General features: G+C 37.5%; 1 protein-coding gene across 1 annotated transcript in view; it reads right to left on the bottom strand.

Annotated features, from left to right (window-relative positions):
* Nucleotides 1-18,069, bottom strand: part of LOC107657499 (uncharacterized) — a 76,190-nt gene that overhangs the window by 29,214 nt on the left and 28,907 nt on the right. Inside the window, exons 23-45 of the mRNA XM_016445603.1 lie at nucleotides 17,563-17,904; nucleotides 16,746-17,420; nucleotides 15,929-16,603; nucleotides 15,070-15,182; nucleotides 14,857-14,924; nucleotides 14,556-14,677; nucleotides 13,311-13,441; nucleotides 13,039-13,181; nucleotides 11,165-11,332; nucleotides 10,818-11,029; nucleotides 7,442-9,865; nucleotides 7,052-7,155; nucleotides 5,865-5,971; nucleotides 5,452-5,660; nucleotides 4,740-4,816; nucleotides 4,475-4,605; nucleotides 3,929-4,096; nucleotides 3,255-3,419; nucleotides 2,926-3,121; nucleotides 2,642-2,781; nucleotides 1,862-1,981; nucleotides 1,663-1,753; nucleotides 22-201 (exon numbers count right to left, since the gene is read on the bottom strand). Coding sequence (XP_016301089.1) covers nucleotides 22-201; nucleotides 1,663-1,753; nucleotides 1,862-1,981; nucleotides 2,642-2,781; nucleotides 2,926-3,121; nucleotides 3,255-3,419; nucleotides 3,929-4,096; nucleotides 4,475-4,605; nucleotides 4,740-4,816; nucleotides 5,452-5,660; nucleotides 5,865-5,971; nucleotides 7,052-7,155; nucleotides 7,442-9,865; nucleotides 10,818-11,029; nucleotides 11,165-11,332; nucleotides 13,039-13,181; nucleotides 13,311-13,441; nucleotides 14,556-14,677; nucleotides 14,857-14,924; nucleotides 15,070-15,182; nucleotides 15,929-16,603; nucleotides 16,746-17,420; nucleotides 17,563-17,904 — 6,761 coding nt within the window. The remainder of the gene's footprint in view (nucleotides 1-21; nucleotides 202-1,662; nucleotides 1,754-1,861; nucleotides 1,982-2,641; nucleotides 2,782-2,925; nucleotides 3,122-3,254; nucleotides 3,420-3,928; nucleotides 4,097-4,474; nucleotides 4,606-4,739; nucleotides 4,817-5,451; nucleotides 5,661-5,864; nucleotides 5,972-7,051; nucleotides 7,156-7,441; nucleotides 9,866-10,817; nucleotides 11,030-11,164; nucleotides 11,333-13,038; nucleotides 13,182-13,310; nucleotides 13,442-14,555; nucleotides 14,678-14,856; nucleotides 14,925-15,069; nucleotides 15,183-15,928; nucleotides 16,604-16,745; nucleotides 17,421-17,562; nucleotides 17,905-18,069) is intronic.

Genomic DNA, 18,069 nt, shown 5'->3' with positions numbered 1-18,069 from the left:
TGTGTGTGTGTGTGAACTCACTGGCATAGAGCTCGCGGTTTTGAGCCAGTCTCTCCGCCTGCTCGTCGAGTTCATCAGTGGAGTTGAAAGCTCGGTAGCGGTCGTAGTTGACACAGGAGGAAAGGTTCATCATCAGCATGGAGAGGGTGGTGATCTGCTCCATGATATACTTGTTTTTATCTAAAAGGACTGTCATGTTTGCTGCAAAGAGAGTTAGAAAAACTGTTCAAGCCACTTCAGATTTAGAATAAGACACACTTGGGTGTATAGGAGCAATGCATCTCTGGCTCTTGTCATGAGTTTCAAGTGCTCAGCTGTAAAACTCTATTCAGACAGGGATAGTTTTCCCAGAGGAGGTTAGGTAAATGTGTGTCTCACAGACTAGTTCTATTCTGAGAGTAATTATTTCTGGAAACAGTTTATAGACAAACTCCAGGGTCTTGTGGTTATTTAATTAGTACATCTGAATTTACAAGAAAGAATTGATAGTAAAAACTATTTTTTATATACAACTAATTTATTAGTATTTATTTATTCATTCATTCATTCATTCATTCATTCACAGTGTTGGGAAGGTTACTTTGGAAATGTAATAGGTTACAGATTACAAGTTACCCTATTTAAAAGGTAATAAGTAGTGTAACTATTTCAATTACTTTATTAAAGTAATGTAACTGATTGCATTTGATTACTTTTCTAAATTTCTAACGAATGTTTTCAACTGTTAATCCTTTTCAAACATTTAAACCAGGCAGGGTTAACTTTACAGTAGTACTCAACACTAATTACTGTCAGATTTTCAAAATCCTTCATCACTTGAATTAAGATTATAATAATTTAATTTTAAAGCACAGCCACTACAAAATCAGATTTTAGCACCTCTTTTTACTTTGAGATTGTTCCGAGGTTGAATATAGGTTTAAAATCATAACAAGAAATAGTTTAATAGATATGATACTGTTTTTGAAATAAAATCTTTGCATTTAGGACAGGAAACACTGGCATCGAACAATGCCTTGGAAAAAACAGTTAATCTTAAAAAATAAAGCATATACATAAACACAAATAGGAAATAAAACAGTTATTGAACAAGCATGTAAACTAAACTCCTGAAACATTGGTGTCAATGCGAGAGCAGTCAATGCAATTTGGGAAAGAAATCAATTAAGTGTGTGTGTGTGTGTGTGTGAAAATATTCAGATGTAACCCCCTTTGTAATTGTTAACAATTTCATAAGTAACTGTAATTGAATTTCACATTTTTTCTCAGTAACTGTTCAGTTACATTTATTTTGTAATTAAATGATGTAAGGTTTGTATTATTATTCCTGCCACAATTAAGCAAAAATTATGATTCAAGTTAAAGTTCTTTAAGTTAAAAATAATGAGAATCTTTATCATAATTATGGGTTAATATGTTATTTAGGGGAAAAAAAACACTTCATTATTATGACATAACATTTCATTATAGTGCAAAACTTTCTCATGATAATGACACAGTAACTCGTAATAATGAGAATTTTCTCATAATAATAACTTTGTTTCTCATAAATATTAGAAACTTTCTTGTTATAATAACATCTCATAATAATGAGAAACGTTCTTCTAATAATAATACTCCATCACCATGATGCAAGCATTGCATGCACTGTTGAGAACTTACAGAATTGGCTGAGAGTTGAGCTCATTTGTGCAACATCAATGCCGGTCTGAGTCTGAATGAAGTTTTGGACAAAGGGATTGCGCAGAGAATTCTGTGAAGAGTAGTTTGATAAGGAAGCAGTTAATGCAGTAGAGGGAAAAAAAAAATGAATCAAATGAAAAATGTTTATTTGATTTTCTCAGGACTCATTGTAGTATACCTGAAGTATCGGCAAGGTTTTTGTCAGGATGTCGGCAGACTGCATCACATATGACGATGACTCTATCCACTCGGATGCATAAAGCTTTAGATCACCAAACTGGTGCAGTGTAGAATTTGACTGCAGGAAAGAAGGAAATGTTTTGCTACAAAAAAAACAAATGTTACAAGAAAACACAATATTTTGCTTTATGACCAGACTACACGTCTATATCTTAAAAGAACAATCCGATATGACTGTAAATATGTAGGTCAGATGACCAGATTTATGCTGCAGTCCATCCTAAGTCAGAAACAGGATATTCCTATATATTTTATCTTTGCAGGTATCTGATTCTCAGCAAATATGTCTCCTAGCAACTGTGGAGAATAAATGACGTTGTACAATGCTAACCGTACAATTACCAACAGAGAAGGTCATTTACCATGTTTTTCACACCTGCCTCTGCAAACATTTTTTTAAACATCATCATGTAATGTAGGAACGTTTGTTTGATTCAAGTAAACTACACTTTTCATACTTTCACAATGAATGACATTTTCGTAGTACTTTATAAATTGGAAATCAAAGTTTTATTCAAGGCAGAAAACTGGAAATTCTAACTTTTGAAATACAAAACAAAACACGTATCTAAAAGTGGCCCAAACTGGATCCAATCACACATTTTTGCTTTTTATATGCATGCAAAAAAATTTGAATTATCTCTGTGTCTAAAATCAGTGAAAAGCATAAATATGGCCTAGATGCCAAATATTTATTTGTGAGATGTTAAATCAGCACCTTTCTCATGATCTCTCTCGTCACTGGTGTGTCTGGTGAGTACAGGACCTGTCCTAACAGCATGGGTTTGAGGAATGCCCAGGCCACCGCACCACCTGTAGTGTTCACCATATCCAAGTAGAGGTTCATACAGAAGGGACCTGGACATAAGCAGTATATTAATTAAGCCTGACCACAGCACTTCATCAAACTGAACTCAATATGCTATAGACAGATTCTTGACAGGTCATTATCATAATGCTTTATTGCACATTTAGGTGTGTGCTGAGAATATGCGTTCATACTAGCATCGGGTGGGATTTTGAACTTCTTAATCAGCTCTTCTCTCTTGTGGTCCGTCTGGACGGAAGGATCAGTCTCGGTTACGATAGGAACTTTTGCGATAGCGAACAGTGTCAGGATGCCGTTTTTGCACAAGGCACGAGCGATGGTACTAAAGGTGGCCCTGCTAGACATGGTGGACCGCTTTCCTCTCACCAGCTGTGGGAGAGAGAATCCAAAGAAACATTTTAAAATAAAATAAAATTAAATTAAATTAAATTTTAAATTAAATTAAATTAAATTAAATTAAATTAAATTAAATTAAATTAAATTAAATTAAATTAAATCTTACACTGTGGAACTCTTGGTTGGCCACCAGGTTTAGTTCTCCTATGTTTGTCAGGTATTCCTGCAGTTTGTTAAGGGCAGGTACCAGTTTGTGCATTATGTCCATCAAAAACTTCACCATCTCTAGCATGATTCTCACCAAATCCTGAATTTCTTTGGACAACACCAGCTGCAACAAAATATCATAGGGCTTTTAGTAAAATTATTGGTATATTGCATGATATAGTTATTTTTTTCTGGAAAATAAAAAAGTTTATGTACGTATATTAAAAATATAAAAATAAGTGGCAATGACTATGTCTCAATAATTAAACACTTAAACACTTTTGAATGAAGTAATAAAAAATATATAATTTGATTATTTTTCTCTCTTTACTTTAAACTTAATGGAAGCAAAAGATTATTTATAATAAATGGCTTTTCATAATAAACAACCGGTACAGCAAATTCTTGAATAGCTAACAGTGAGATCAGGCTGCCCCAGCCCAGCCCCAATCTAACCATACAGATAAGAATCCATAATAATAAATGCATAAAACAGCAAGCATTATTATTTAGTTTCATAGTAACTATATGCAAAACATTTCTTGTATTAAATTAACTACAACAGAGAGACGCAGCCTTTCTGTTTCATTGGATGTACAATATATACAATACATTTTGTGCCCAGCTCTTTACCCTGAATAAAGCCGCCTTCGTGTCCACATGACGAAGAAAGATAACCGTGATGCTGTACCATTCATGTGACAGTTCACAGAAAGTGCTGAAGATCTCCTGCCCTGTAGGGTCCAGTTGCAAAGACGAGGGGTCTGAGCACTGGTGCAGGTTTGCCAACCATGCCAAGATCTGTGAAGAGGGGAGAGATGACAAACAGAACACATTATAATAAAAATGCACTCTACAAGACTTCACATTGGTGAGAGACTGAGATATATGTTATTAATGCATATTGTGCAAAAGCAGCTTCATCACGAATAAAACCCGATACAACCCTCTGTGAGCAAGGAAAAGGCAACCATGGCAATGAAAATGCTCAATGTTTAGGTAAGATGAGTAGGATGGGGAAAAAATCCTTGGGAGGAATCAAGACCCAGCAAGGGGAGCCCATCTTTCTCAGTATAAAGTGATTCCATTTTTTGTTTTGTTTCTGTTTCACACTGTGTGAAGCCATGGATTCTGGACACATCTTGATCCCCTCTTATGTATGCATGAGTTGTGTTGTACCTGCATGTTGCTTCTGGGTAGAGAGTAATCTAATAGAGCCTGAAGAATGCGAGGGGGAAAGCTGGTATACCGCTCAACATCCTGAACAAACAGTGTGGCATTTTTCAGCAGCTCTAAAACTTTCACTTCAGCTGTCAGAACAAAAGACAAAAGACAAGTGAGAAAGCATGGCAAGGTTGAAACAGACTGATTGGACAACCATCTGATAGCTAAGGAACACTTGTGTTTCCGCAGTTCTTTTGCTTGAAGCGACAGCGGTACCTACCTGGAGATGTAATATTGATATTAAGAGTTTTCAGAGTTGAGACGTTGAAGCCCACAATTTGAGAGAGAGTTGATGTCCTTTATAAAAAAGAGAGAGAACGCGAGCGATTAAAACTATGAGTAGAATTCCTGGACACAAACTGTTCAAAATGTGTAACACAATTATACAAAATGTTCACATAAATATTATTTATATAAAATGTTTTCATATAAATAGTTATATGAAAAATAATATTATGACAATATAATAATTATCATAAATAATACTAAATTAAATGGAAAACAGTGATAAACAGTAACATCTAATTTCATTAAATTTTGTAAATGTATTTTAATAAAGAAAAAAAGACGTAAACATCTGATGAATCTGTGAATAATTTTTTTAACATATTCATTTGAATTTGGGGTCTTGAACTGATTCACTAAAATGAATTAGACTTTCCAATGTTTCATATGAAGAAGAAGTGGGAAAAAAAGTGGAGTGAATTTGATCACTACCACAGTTTGCTCAGCTTGAAGTTGTGCATGCTAGAGAATGTTACACTAACAGCACATATTGAAAAAGTAGCTTGTTACTGGAAATGCTACATTGTTAAAAAAAAAAAAAGTATTTCACTCTACTAAAAATACTTTCACTCTTCTAAAAGTTACTCCCCAACATACATAATATAAGCTGCAACAACAAGGTTGAAGGCCATTATAGAAAACAGTACCAGTCCACTTCAGTGTTGTAGGTGCTAGGGTCTCCAACAAAAGTCTGGAAAATCAGATCATAGATGTCGGTGCTTTGGTTCACCAGGTTGGTTGTGAGCACATGGAAAGCCTGGATTGTGGGAACAACAGTGTCGCATAGCAGTCTGGGGCCCAGAGGAAGAAAATTGGTGATCAGCTGCACAGAGGCCATGTTTTCCAGAGCGCACACCTACATTATCAGAAAAGAAGTTGGCTTCAGAATACTTGAAATATAAGATACGAGTCATATGGACTAACAATTTGTCCTTCTGTATTATTTTTGCAACTTGGTATGGCATGAGCTTACCAATAAGTGAATAGTGACAAGATGGCAATTTTTGCTGGCATATTCTTTAAAAAAAAAAATTTATATCTAAACCATCAAAAATCTCACCTTAGTTAACAGGTGGTCCAGTATTATGCCCGAACTCTCATTCGCCCAGTTGGCTGAGCCTAATTCAAAGGCGGTGTTTAGCACTTGCAGTAGAAGATGCAGATTTTCTGCAGAGGTGAGAGAAATGGAAGAGGGAAAACATAGATCAAGCTTTTGCAGAGCTAAAGTAACTTAAATTCCCTACAGGCATCATTACTTGCACCTAACTCCACTTTCAGGCCAACCTCACAGTGCAGCAAGCAGCAAATGATCTAGCAAAGAATCTCTCCTTAGAAATTAGACATTGAAAGCTTTATGGTGCCGTGTGCTGATTTAGATCTGACAGCACTTACATGTGCAACACCTTAAGCAATATAAAAGATCAGACACTTATGAGGGAAATTAAATGCTCAACAAGTCATCAGCTTTATTAAAGAAAATATAAAGCAAACTGAGATGCTTAAAAAGCAGCTTATCAATGAAAATGAGGGAGTGCTGCAAACAAAGAAAGTGAGGAATAAAAACTATGGATCTTCAGAGGGGGAAAAAATGGTGTACTCTTGAATAGGATAGTTCATCTAAAATCTATCTTATCTGATAAAAAAAATATATGTAAAACAAGATAAATTTATTTCAGAAGAAAAAGTAATACTTGACACTTGTTTTCAGAGCATACAGAGCAGATCTTAATTAGGTTTATTATTTTACCCCAATGTTAAATTATTTTCTTGCTTAAAGCACAAACATCACTAAGTTTAGTTAAATCTATGCCTAAAACAAAAACAATTTGAATAAATTTAAGGTTTACAGAAAATACTACTTGCATGCAGGTTTGGAATGACACAAAAAAGTTAAAAAAAAAAAAATTACCATTCAAATTTTTAGGTGAAGTAGTCATTTAAATAGACTGAGTTGATAATATAAAAGAGAGTAGTGGATAGGAAAAAAGAAACATTTGCTATTTTAAAGAGCACAGGCACTGTAAAAGGCTTTCAAACTCTGTCTGGCCACATGCCTCCTGGCTGAATATTGCAGAAAGCTGACTTCAACAAAAATAAATTATGCAAAGAAATAAATATGTATTCACACGACTTAATGTAAAATACTTATATGCACTATATGCAACTGTGGGAGCATAAGATTGTGGAAATAAAACCCCTGAATGAACAGTGTTATAGGTCAGTAGATTTGCGAGATGATTTATGTACCTTGGGATTCGTTGGCCAGACTTCTCATGATGGACTTAATAAGAGAAGAATACTGCAGGTCTTCTGGAAGGCTATTAGCGAGGTTTGTCAACAGCACAGGCAGCCTATGTAAACAGAAAAGTTTAATTAACTAACAAAACGTCATTCTTTCTGCTGAGTTAGCTTTATCATAATGTACTACTATGGATTATGATCATTTATTTTCATGAACCTAAGAATGTGTAAGAATGTGTTCTTTTCAGAGTCATAAATTACATTTCTCTGAAGAAGTAAGCAATTATGCAGGGTAAATGCCATGTAATGAACAAGAAAAAGAGATGGAAAACTGGGCCTTGTTATGAGCTCATAACCAGAAACCAGCCTTGGGAGCAAAACCTCAAAGAAACTCACTTGTCAGTCCAGTTAGAGTCATTCATCCCCAGCAGATGGCCGATATTCATGCTAGAAGCCCCCAGCACTATTTTGGGGAGTTCAGACTCCACACTGCTGCTATTGCCCAGCGAGATGAGATTTTGGATGGTGTGCAGTAGCTGCTGGGTAATATCAGCCGTTTGGGTGAGAGGGCGTTGGTCTGCCTGGATGATCATTAGGATTCTCTTAAGGGTCTGCTCTAGGTCACCTATAATGCTGCTGGAGGAGTTTGTGTTCATGTGGTGCACCATGGCCAGAAGGTTGTTGACAGAACTTACTACTTGAGATACAGCCCCACTGACATCCCCAAAGGTGCTGGTGTCATTAAGAACAAAAGATATTGTCTCCATTAGGTTGAGTGTGATATTGATGTATGGCCGTCCCTCAACAGGCATTATCGAGTATATGGAAGATGCAACCTCACTTAAAGAGTTTACTGCTTGTGAGATTTGGATAGGGGAACCGGATAACATAAGGCCTTGGTAGAGACTCATGGACACTTGATTAGACACGGTCATGAAGATGTAAACAAGGCCATCTGGAGTCATACGCGTGGATGTCGGATCATAAGTAATGTTTAGAGAGTTAAGAAGAGACTGTGTAACCAGCTGGGAGATTTCTGGGAAGTGGGATGTGATTTCTGCAGTGCTGGATACTTTAGAGAGGGCAGTGAATAAAGCCGATTTGATAGCAAAGAGGTACATGTGCGTTTCCTTGGGGAGAACAACAACCATCTGATTGAACGTCTGGGTCAAAAGCATCTCCCTCTCAGCATTACTGCTCAGGCTATAGTTTGACATGGAGAGGTTGAATAGGATGTGGGTGGCCATGGCACTGCTAAGGATCAAGGGATGGGTGACCTCTTGAACGTATTGTCCATTTGGAAGAGTTGTAATATTCGAGAGGGCAAGAACATGGTTTAGGGAGTTAGAAATCTTGCTGGTGGACATCATGACTTTTTCTATGTCTCCGGGATATGCCTCGAGCAATGCAAAGGCTTGCAGCATTTGTCCAGATATGTTGAAATACACAGCTACCTCTCCAGAGAGAAGTGAGGTGAAGGCTTCTGCAGTTTGATTAACGGCTGCCAAATAGGATGCTATGTTCATCTGCGACCCTGGACTGGAAAACGAGCCAGTTAAGTTTTGGAGAATGCCAGTGACCTGAGGGCTGATGTCCTTGCTTTCTCCAAAGTTCTCGGTAAGGATGCTGTTGAGCGCCGTAAGGAATTGGATCGCAGTGTTGGTGCCATTTCCATCCTGTGAGATGATATTTGACACCGAAGCTTGAAGTTGTTGGGCCATGTGCTCGATTCTTTGAGGAATGTTCAGAGGTGGCTGGTCGGATAGCACCATGGCCACGTCAATTGTTCTTCCTAGGCTCTCTGCAAGTTTCTCTACTTTATCAAGGTCCTGCAAACTCCACCCTTCACTACCGATGTCCATGAACATCTCCAAAAACTGCTGCCCATTGCTAGGGAGTGTCAAGTAGGACAGCACATTCAGAGCTGTGTCAATGGTTTGCTCCTGACTTGTGCTTCCAGTCATTTCTTTCAAATAACCCTTCAGGATGACACCCAAATCTGGATTTGCAAAGAAAACATGGATAGTCTCCATAATTTCAGTCGAGGTGGGTGGAATGGAAAGAACTTCAAGCAAAGCTTGGTAATCGATGTCAAGAAGATCAAGGAAGTCATCCACTGGCTGTCTCTGTACTTCGCTAGCAATTTTTCTGGCATTTCTTGTGTGGGACACAAGACCTTGAAGGTTCTGTCCCTGAGCAATTTGCATTTTAAGTGGGCTTAGATATTGTTCCACAGGGTCGAAGAGGTCACTGGTTAGTTTGATCTGTTTCAGCATGTACAAAACATTCCCAAAAAGGTCAATAAATGTTTCTGAGAAGCACGGCAGTGGCATCTTGGTTAGGGCATCTCTTACTATCTCGTATAACTTGCGCAGGATCTCCAAGACAAAATTTAGCCCAGTATCTTGAGTAGTGAACAGCCAGTTGAAAAATTCAACAGTTTTCCATAGGGTGCCACTTGTATCTTCCAAATACAGAACTTGCTGCATTACTCCATAAAGGGTAGGCCAGTCTCCCAGCAATCCCGTACCAATGATTTGCTGGATAACCTCTTTTATTAAGCTGTCAACTGTGCTTCCATTTGGGTTCATAAATATGTCTCCACTCAGGATATAATTAATGGTTTCCTTTGTAAAATTCATTCCAGTAAGCGTGATCTCCAGAGCCTGCATGATGATCTGAGGGCTTGCAGTTGAGTTCTGGAGGAGATTGCCGTTCTGGAGGATGACCTCTATAGTTTTTCCAGCTGCCTCGATGTATGGCGTCATCCAGGGAGCTTCTCTCTTAATTTGATCCAGAGCCATTTGTACTGTGGAGAGACTGATGAATGAGAGAGAAATTAGTATTGCATGTTCACAAAAAAAGTTACAAAATAATAAAAATGGCTCTTTAAGGATCCATTAATAGCTGGATTAAATAATGTACTGTTATGCATAAATGTGAAAGATTACGAACCATTACAGTCCAAGATACTTAAATGTAGAGTTGATGGGACCATTTATGAATTTTTAAACTAGATTACTTATATTTAAAAGCTGCACAACATTAGTCTATATTTTATGTTGATTTTGCTCTCCATTTCAGCGGGCACTCACATTATAATATTAATAAAACTGAATGGTTATAATAGACTTTATTTATAACAGACCATTTCCATCATGTTTCATCATCAATGATCTACAGCGGGTGCATAAATGTTTCTGCAGTCTTATGTGATTGTTTCACCCAGATATGCACAAATGCATAATTTGATTCCTATCAGTAGTCAGTTCATTACAGGGATGAGCACATAAAGCAGGATCAATTTAAGAGCAGGGAGATAGAGATAACAGAATAATAGACACTACTTTATCTGCTCAAACCTGTTTGGAAGCAAAGGAGTCAAACTGAATAAATCAACCTTAATGCAAATTTAATTACTCTCACTTAGTTTGTTTGCATGATTCAAACCCCTGGTCCTTATGGGTAATGACTGCAAATCTCTTAGCAAATTTGAGAAAGTATTTCAGTAATATAATCAGGCTCGTGATAATGTCGAGGTATAATGGGAGTGTGAGTGCAGGCGAAATTGTTGCACACTTTTGTTGTTGGCAATTTAGTCAAGCTATACAGTTTGAAAAATAATGGTGAAAAGCTCAATAGTGTTTATCTTTATAAAAGATATTTCTCTGTTATAAGACTGCCATTTGTTTGCCGTCATGTAATATGAGTTGGGGCATGTATCACAGTAAGAATATATGTTAGTGTAAAAATGACTCCAGTGCATTAATACCTTTGGTACAGCTGCATCTGGAAGAGTTGGACATTCCAGTCAGCCTGGTTTGTTATTTCTAGCACTGAGAGGTTGGATAGCATTGATGTATGCAACAGGACTTCTGTAAGGTGATTGCTAGCAAAGGTACTGTTCAGGATCGCCCCATAGAAAGTCTCCAGTGACTCTGCCATCATTCTTGCAGTGGCGTTTATCCATAGAGGGTTCATTCCCTGTTTAGAAACACAGAGGAACAGTCTAAATCAGTCTTTAGTGCACACTACCATCTAGTGGTGATGACACATGATAGTTGCATTTGAGAGCAATAAAAAAGGCTGTTACTGTAAAACTGGAACTTATTGTCTCACCGTCATATTAAAGGCTGGGGCTGGTTTATCAAAGGCTGCTATGACTGGCAGTAGGCTGATGTTACACCACAAAGCAACAGTGTCTTCGCTTATTCCAGCACCAGCTCTGACATCCTGCCATATTTGCTGCACGTAGCTGCAGTTCAGGCTCTGACCCCCCAAACAAGCCTGAGGGGTGAGCATCAGAAAAAAGATAATTATCACAGAAGTTTAACACACTACTGTCTAACAGAGAGATTACAAGAGCAACAGGATGGCAATTAAACTTTTTTTTTTTTTTTAACAATTTACTGTTTAATACTGGAGACAAGATGTAGTCACATTCACAGAGACACAAGAAACACTACACACAGATATCCTCAGTTTGTCAGGGTGGCAAAAAGTTTAGACCATAGTTCATACATTGGGCCCAAGGGAAGGGGAGGGGGACCCATTCATGATCTTGTTTTATGCCTTGTGAATTCAAGTGATGTGAAAATTAATACTATCATAGACAAAGCATTCACTGAACATGTAGTAGGGAAGTAGGGATATATGACTCCTGCCAGGATTTGAGCATCTGTTGTAAAATGAAACCAAATTCTCTCTAGGGATGAAAAGCAGCACCTAATGTGCACTAGGTAATGTATGCTAGCTGTTTATCTGTGATTAATACACTTCTTGGCACACTGGTTGTTGAATTCATTTCAGAAAAAAATAAGAAGTCAGAACATTTCCCAAATACATTTAGTTGATGCCTGTGCCTGTTTGGAAACACACAAAAAGCTAATTAACAACTAACACCAGGGTTATGCAAGATCCAGTCTCCTCGATGCCTGATCAAAAACATAGTATGTTACTATGATATCTTGTCTTTACTAATAAAAAGAGATTTTCTTAACCAGATAGTAACACATTCACATTATTTTGTGGCTTCAGTTACTCTTCGGTCAGCATAATAGGTAGCAATCAAGAGTACCCAGAAAAAGTAGTCTCAGCCACTGAAATTTTGAATTCAAGTTTAAAATCAAGTCATTTGAATTGGCTAGTGGGATGTCGTCTTAAGGGGAACCACTGTAAAACAACTGATCATACATACAACTTTCCATTTCGATTTTACACTGTTATGCTTCCATAATGTCACTCTTTCTTCTGCTGTCACTAAGGACTTCATCTATTTTAAGCTGAACCCACAACAAACACATTGTTGGTGAGAACACAGTATCATACACATGATTTTGCTATTGATGCAGTATGTGTCATAACTAAGAAGGTCAATCATTTCTCAACAATCTTCAGTGGGATTATATAGAAATTCCAGCTCACCAACCCTCTATTATATGCAAAAAACAAACAACGCCACCAACAGAGATGTACAGAAACGGAGAGGAAACATGGGAGAAGGTGAACGGTGCAGGGGAGGAAAAGGACCTAATTCAATTTGTAAAATATTTTTAGAATGCATTAATTATTAAATCAATAAATAAACAAGCAGAAATACTAATAGTAGATACATATGGTTCGGGTTTATTTTATAATAAATATGTGGCTATATTAAAGCTTCCCCTGTGCTCTTGTCTTATTCTCCTTTTCCGTCTCCAAAACTATTCTGCTTGCAGGTGATCGGAGGATAGTGCGTGCCCTCCCGCTTTGTTACAGTTTGATGATTTTTGTAAAATAACTTCTGTTTTTGTTCTTCAAGCTCAGAGTGGTTTGAGTTTACTATGTTGCAGGCTCATTTATTGGTAATAAACAATTGCTAATAAATAATATTGATGATAATAAATAATATTGGGCTTGTTTTTGAAGCTGCGGTTGCTTATTTATCTCGTGAGAGTTGGCAACACTGGTCTGTATAACTCCACCACATCAGTAGATAGGAATGTTGTTCTAACCTGCAGAGCAGCTTCTGCAGTTGACAAAAGGGCCTGTGGCAATCCACCAACAAAGGACTGAGAAGTGAAACTGCTTGTGTTCATAACATGAAAAATGCCAGACAAAAGGTTGGACAATGGCTGCTGGAGGACGTAGAGGAGCTCTGAGGAAAAGAAAGCACTTGCATTAGTCGCATACGGTTCAGATCTGAAAGAAATTGTCCGTAAACATGAACACCTACTCTGCAATACTTTTGCAGCTGTATTCAACAGTAAGGCTTTGCTTTTCTCACCTGTTTGTGCCTGCATGTTGTGAGCACTGTTGACAATGGCTTGTTGAATTGTGGACACGACAGACGGCAATGAATCCCACATTGGAGTACCTTTGAAGGTTGAAAACAGAGCAGCCAACATGTCCTCCAACCTGTTGTTTAACAGTCAGATTGACATTCAAAACTGAGAGTCAACAAGAAATATATCTCATATATATGCTCACTGGTTTGATTCCCAGGGAATGCATACATTAAAAATGTATATATCGCTTAAATTCTGCCAAATGCATAAATGCAAATATATGTGTGATTTTAAATATATTAATGCTCTGGGATTCTGAAGAACCTTCTCCATCCTGAGTAATATGGCAGAATTTAATCAGCTGATTTAATCAGCATTCCATTAAAAGACTAAACAACTCAATTTTGGTAAGGACTGTCACACCTACTGATTGTTTGTGCTGAAATCGTGAGGTGACAGACTAATCGACCGCCTCTGACATTTCTGCCACCACTTTCGTAATTTAAAAGTGATTTAAGTGTGGAAAAACCCCAAATGTTTGGCTATAGAATTATCATAGATAACATTCAAGCTTTTGCGATATGTGGCTTTGCATTAACCAATATATAAAGAGTTTGGTTCCAAAACGCTATAAATCCATTATTTTTCATATTGAAACTGTTGAAAATACACAACATGGTTAATCCACATATGACAGCCTCTGAACTTGCTCAATACTAATCTTATATACAGGCACTGGACTAAAAAAATACATTCGATCAGTCATCGCTCCCAAAATGAATTCAACGGGTCATCTTGTTAATGCTATAAATTAATTACAGCAATAAAAGAAAATTTCATCATGAACAAGAACATGAACAACAATATCACATTAGACCACAGAAATTCCAAAATGGCATTGCCCTTACATTCAACTTCCAAAAGTGTATTCATCTTTGCCATGTTAACATGACATAATAACTCGGCGGATATCGTATTTTGCGTAAAATTAAAAATTGACTTTTCAATACCGACCATATACAATACTGATTTTGGCGGAAACTAATTTTTTTTTTTTTAAATGCCGTTTATCGCGTTTTGGAACCAAACTCTTCATATATACTAATGTATCAGCATTCATTTCAAACATTCAAACATGGTCAAAGTTGTCAGAGAATCTGAGTGTTATGGCCATCTCTCTGATTCTCTTGACTATATAAATGAAGCTTTCAACAAAAAATCAAATAGTGGGATGCCAGCCTTACTTGTCAAAGGTCAGCTGGTCAGCACTCCCGGAAAGGATCTGGACCAGAACGCCTACAGATTCTGTGACAGTCTGGACGGACTCATTCATGAATGGTGACATAGTGCCCAGAAAGACTGCAAGCTGTGACATCACAAAAGAAGTTGACAGTAACACATTTATGTTTGTGTGTGTATTATATTATTTTTATTCCTGCAATAAATCAACACATATCATAATATGGAGACATTTTCCTGTCAAAAGATTTGTTGGTTGTGAAGGACCTGTCAATAACTGGCCTTTGAGAAATAAAAGCAATTTACCTGTTCTGTTATTTCATTTAGGCTGCCAAGACTGAAGTTTCCTAGGTTGTGCCACATGTTTGTATATCCTGTGAAAAATATAGAGTACATATATCTATGACAACTTGTTTGAATAAAAAAGAAATAAGGCTTTAAAAAGTTTCATTAATATATGGCCATACTAACAAACTGTTTTTACAATGAACCCCAACAAACACCATACAGTAAACTTGCCTTCATTTGAGTTTAGAATATACTCTGTGACCTTAAGAATCACAGATATGATGGGCTGTGCTGTGTTGTTTGATGGCAGGGAATTCTGAAGCTCTCTCATCATATTCACAACGCTGAAAATGAAAAAGAAACACCAACTGTCATGACCTGTGCATACACAAATACATGTACTGCATATACACTAAAATTCAAAAGATTAGGGTTAGTTTTTGAAAGTCTCATCAAGGCTGCATTTATTTGATCTAAAACAGTAAATACTGTGAAAATGTTTTACAATTTAAAATAGCTGTTCTTTTTTTTTTATATATTTTGTAATTGTGAAATATATTTCTGTGATGGCAAAGCTGAGTACAGCAGCTGTTGCTCCAGTCATCGGTGTCACATGATCCTTCATAAATCATCTGTAGATTTGGTGCTCAAAATCATTTCTTATTATTATAATTGTTGAAAACAGTTGTGCTGCTTAATATATTTTGTGTAAACAGTGATACATTTGATACATTTTTGTCAGCATTTTTCATGAATAAAAAGTTGAAAACAATAGCATTTATTTCAAATAGAAAGCTTTTTGTAACATTATAAATGACTTTATTGTCATTCATTTTTTTATCATTTTAATTAATCCTTGCTGAATAGAAGTATTTATTTATTTTAAAAAAATCTTACTAAGCCTTAACTTTTTAATGATAGTGTAGAGGAATGGATAGATGGATAAAGAGATAAAAGAACAGAGCTCTTTGTTTTTTGTTATCTACTGCATATTTACAGATCTCCTTGTCTATATATATATATATATATATATATGTATATATACACTGTAGAAAGCAAGAGTGAAAGAGAGACATAGACATGTACTTACACTTCATTCCATTTGTTAGGTCCAGAAGATTGGGAGATGGTCTGCAAATATGCTAAAATGCTGTTTTTCATGGGAACCAACACCTCAGCCACCTCTGCTGGCAAAAGGTCATGAATAGCTCCCCCTAGCATCTGGACAGTCTCCTGTGTGAGGTGGTTAGCTTGCGTGAAATATATATTGGGGTTCAGTATCAGCTGAAGGGAACCGTTGAAAGCACCAAGAATATTGTTAACCACGTCCTGAGGTAGAGCTCCGGTTTCATTAGAAATACTCTCCAGAACCACTCTGACTGTGCTAATGGCAGCTTCTGTAAAGTTTTCACTATGGAGACCACCATCAGTGCTAGACACATGCAAAGCGTAGGTTAGTGTCTGAGACACCTGCTCAGCAACAGCCAGGAAGGCTCTGTCCTCGGGGGAGAGTAGGGGAGCCATGGCTTGCAAAAGTTGGTCAAGATTCACTCCAGCTCCTGCAAGATCACCAGAGCTAACATTCCCCTGGAAGATTCTGTCAAGTGCAATTGTCAGTTGTTGGTTAATGATCCAGTCCCTGGTCAAGTTGCCTTCATTTGAGCTCAGAAGGTTTTCTGTGACCTTGATTATCATTGATATGATGGGCTGAGCTGTGTTATTTGATGGCAGGGAATTCTGAAGCTCTGTCAACACATTCATAATGCTGAAAAACAAAAAGAACATAAGTACAACTGTCATCTCTCCTACAAAATACATACAGTATATATATAAAAATATAATTAGAAAGTAAGAGTGAAACAGAGAGAAAGAACAATACTCAACAAATACATGGTCTCTACACTCACAGTTCATTCCATTGATCAAATCCAGCAGGCTGGGAGATGTTATTCAGATAGGATAAAATGCTGTTTTTAATGGGAACCAGCACCTCAGCTACCTCCGCTGGTAAAAGAGTATGAATCACTGCATCTACCATCTGGATAGTCTCCTGTGTGAGGGTGCTAGCTTGGGCATAGCTCATATTGGGGTTTAGGATCAGCTGAAGGGAACCGTTGAACGCACCAAGAATATTGTTAACCACATCCTGAGGTAGAGCTCCGGTTTCATTAGAAATACTCTCCAGAACCACTCTGACTGTGCTAATGACAGCTTCTGTAAAATTTTCACTATGGAGACCACCATCAGTGCTAGACACATGCAAAGCGTAGGTTAGTGTCTGAGACACCTGCTCAGCAACAGCCAGGAAGGCTCTGTCCTCGGGGGAAAGTAGGGGAGCCATGGCTTGCAAAAGTTGGTCAAGATTCACTCCAGCTCCTGCAAGATCACCAGAGCTAACATTCCCCTGGAAGATTCTGTCAAGTGCAATTGTCAGTTGTTGGTTAATGATCCAGTCCCTGGTCAAGTTGCCTTCATTTGAGCTCAGAAGGTTTTCTGTGACCTTGATTATCATTGATATGATGGGCTGAGCTGTGTTATTTGATGGCAGGGAATTCTGAAGCTCTGTCAACACATTCATAATGCTGAAAAACAAAAAGAACGTAAATACAACTGTCATCTCTCCTACAAAATACATACAGTATATATATAAAAATATAATTAGAAAGTAAGAGTGAAACAGAGAGAAAGAACAATACTCAACAAATACATGGTCTCTACACTCACAGTTCATTCCATTGATCAAATCCAGCAGGCTGGGAGATGTTATTCAGATAGGATAAAATGCTGTTTTTAATGGGAACCAGCACCACAACTGCCTCCGCTGGTAAAAGAGTATGAATCGCTCCCTCTACCATCTGGATAGTCTCCTGTGTGAGGGTGCTAGCTTGGGCATAGCTCATATTGGGGTTTAGGATCAGCTGAAGGGAACCGTTGAACGCACCAAGAATATTGTTAACCACATCCTGAGGTAGAGCTCCGGTTTCATTAGAAATACTCTCCAGAACCACTCTGACTGTGCTAATGACAGCTTCTGTAAAATTTTCACTATGGAGACCACCATCAGTGCTAGACACATGCAAAGCGTAGGTTAGTGTCTGAGACACCTGCTCAGCAACAGCCAGGAAGGCTCTGTCCTCGGGGGAAAGTAGGGGAGCCATGGCTTGCAAAAGTTGGTCAAGATTCACTCCAGCTCCTGCAAGATCACCAGAGCTAACATTCCCCTGGAAGATT

The sequence above is a fragment of the Sinocyclocheilus anshuiensis genome, unplaced genomic scaffold (genome assembly GCF_001515605.1).
Source record: "Sinocyclocheilus anshuiensis isolate Anshui unplaced genomic scaffold, SAMN03320099.WGS_v1.1 scaffold179, whole genome shotgun sequence".
Lineage (NCBI taxonomy): Eukaryota > Metazoa > Chordata > Actinopteri > Cypriniformes > Cyprinidae > Sinocyclocheilus > Sinocyclocheilus anshuiensis.
Note: the sequence above shows the minus strand (reverse complement) of the source record. Positions and strands in the feature narration are given on the sequence as shown.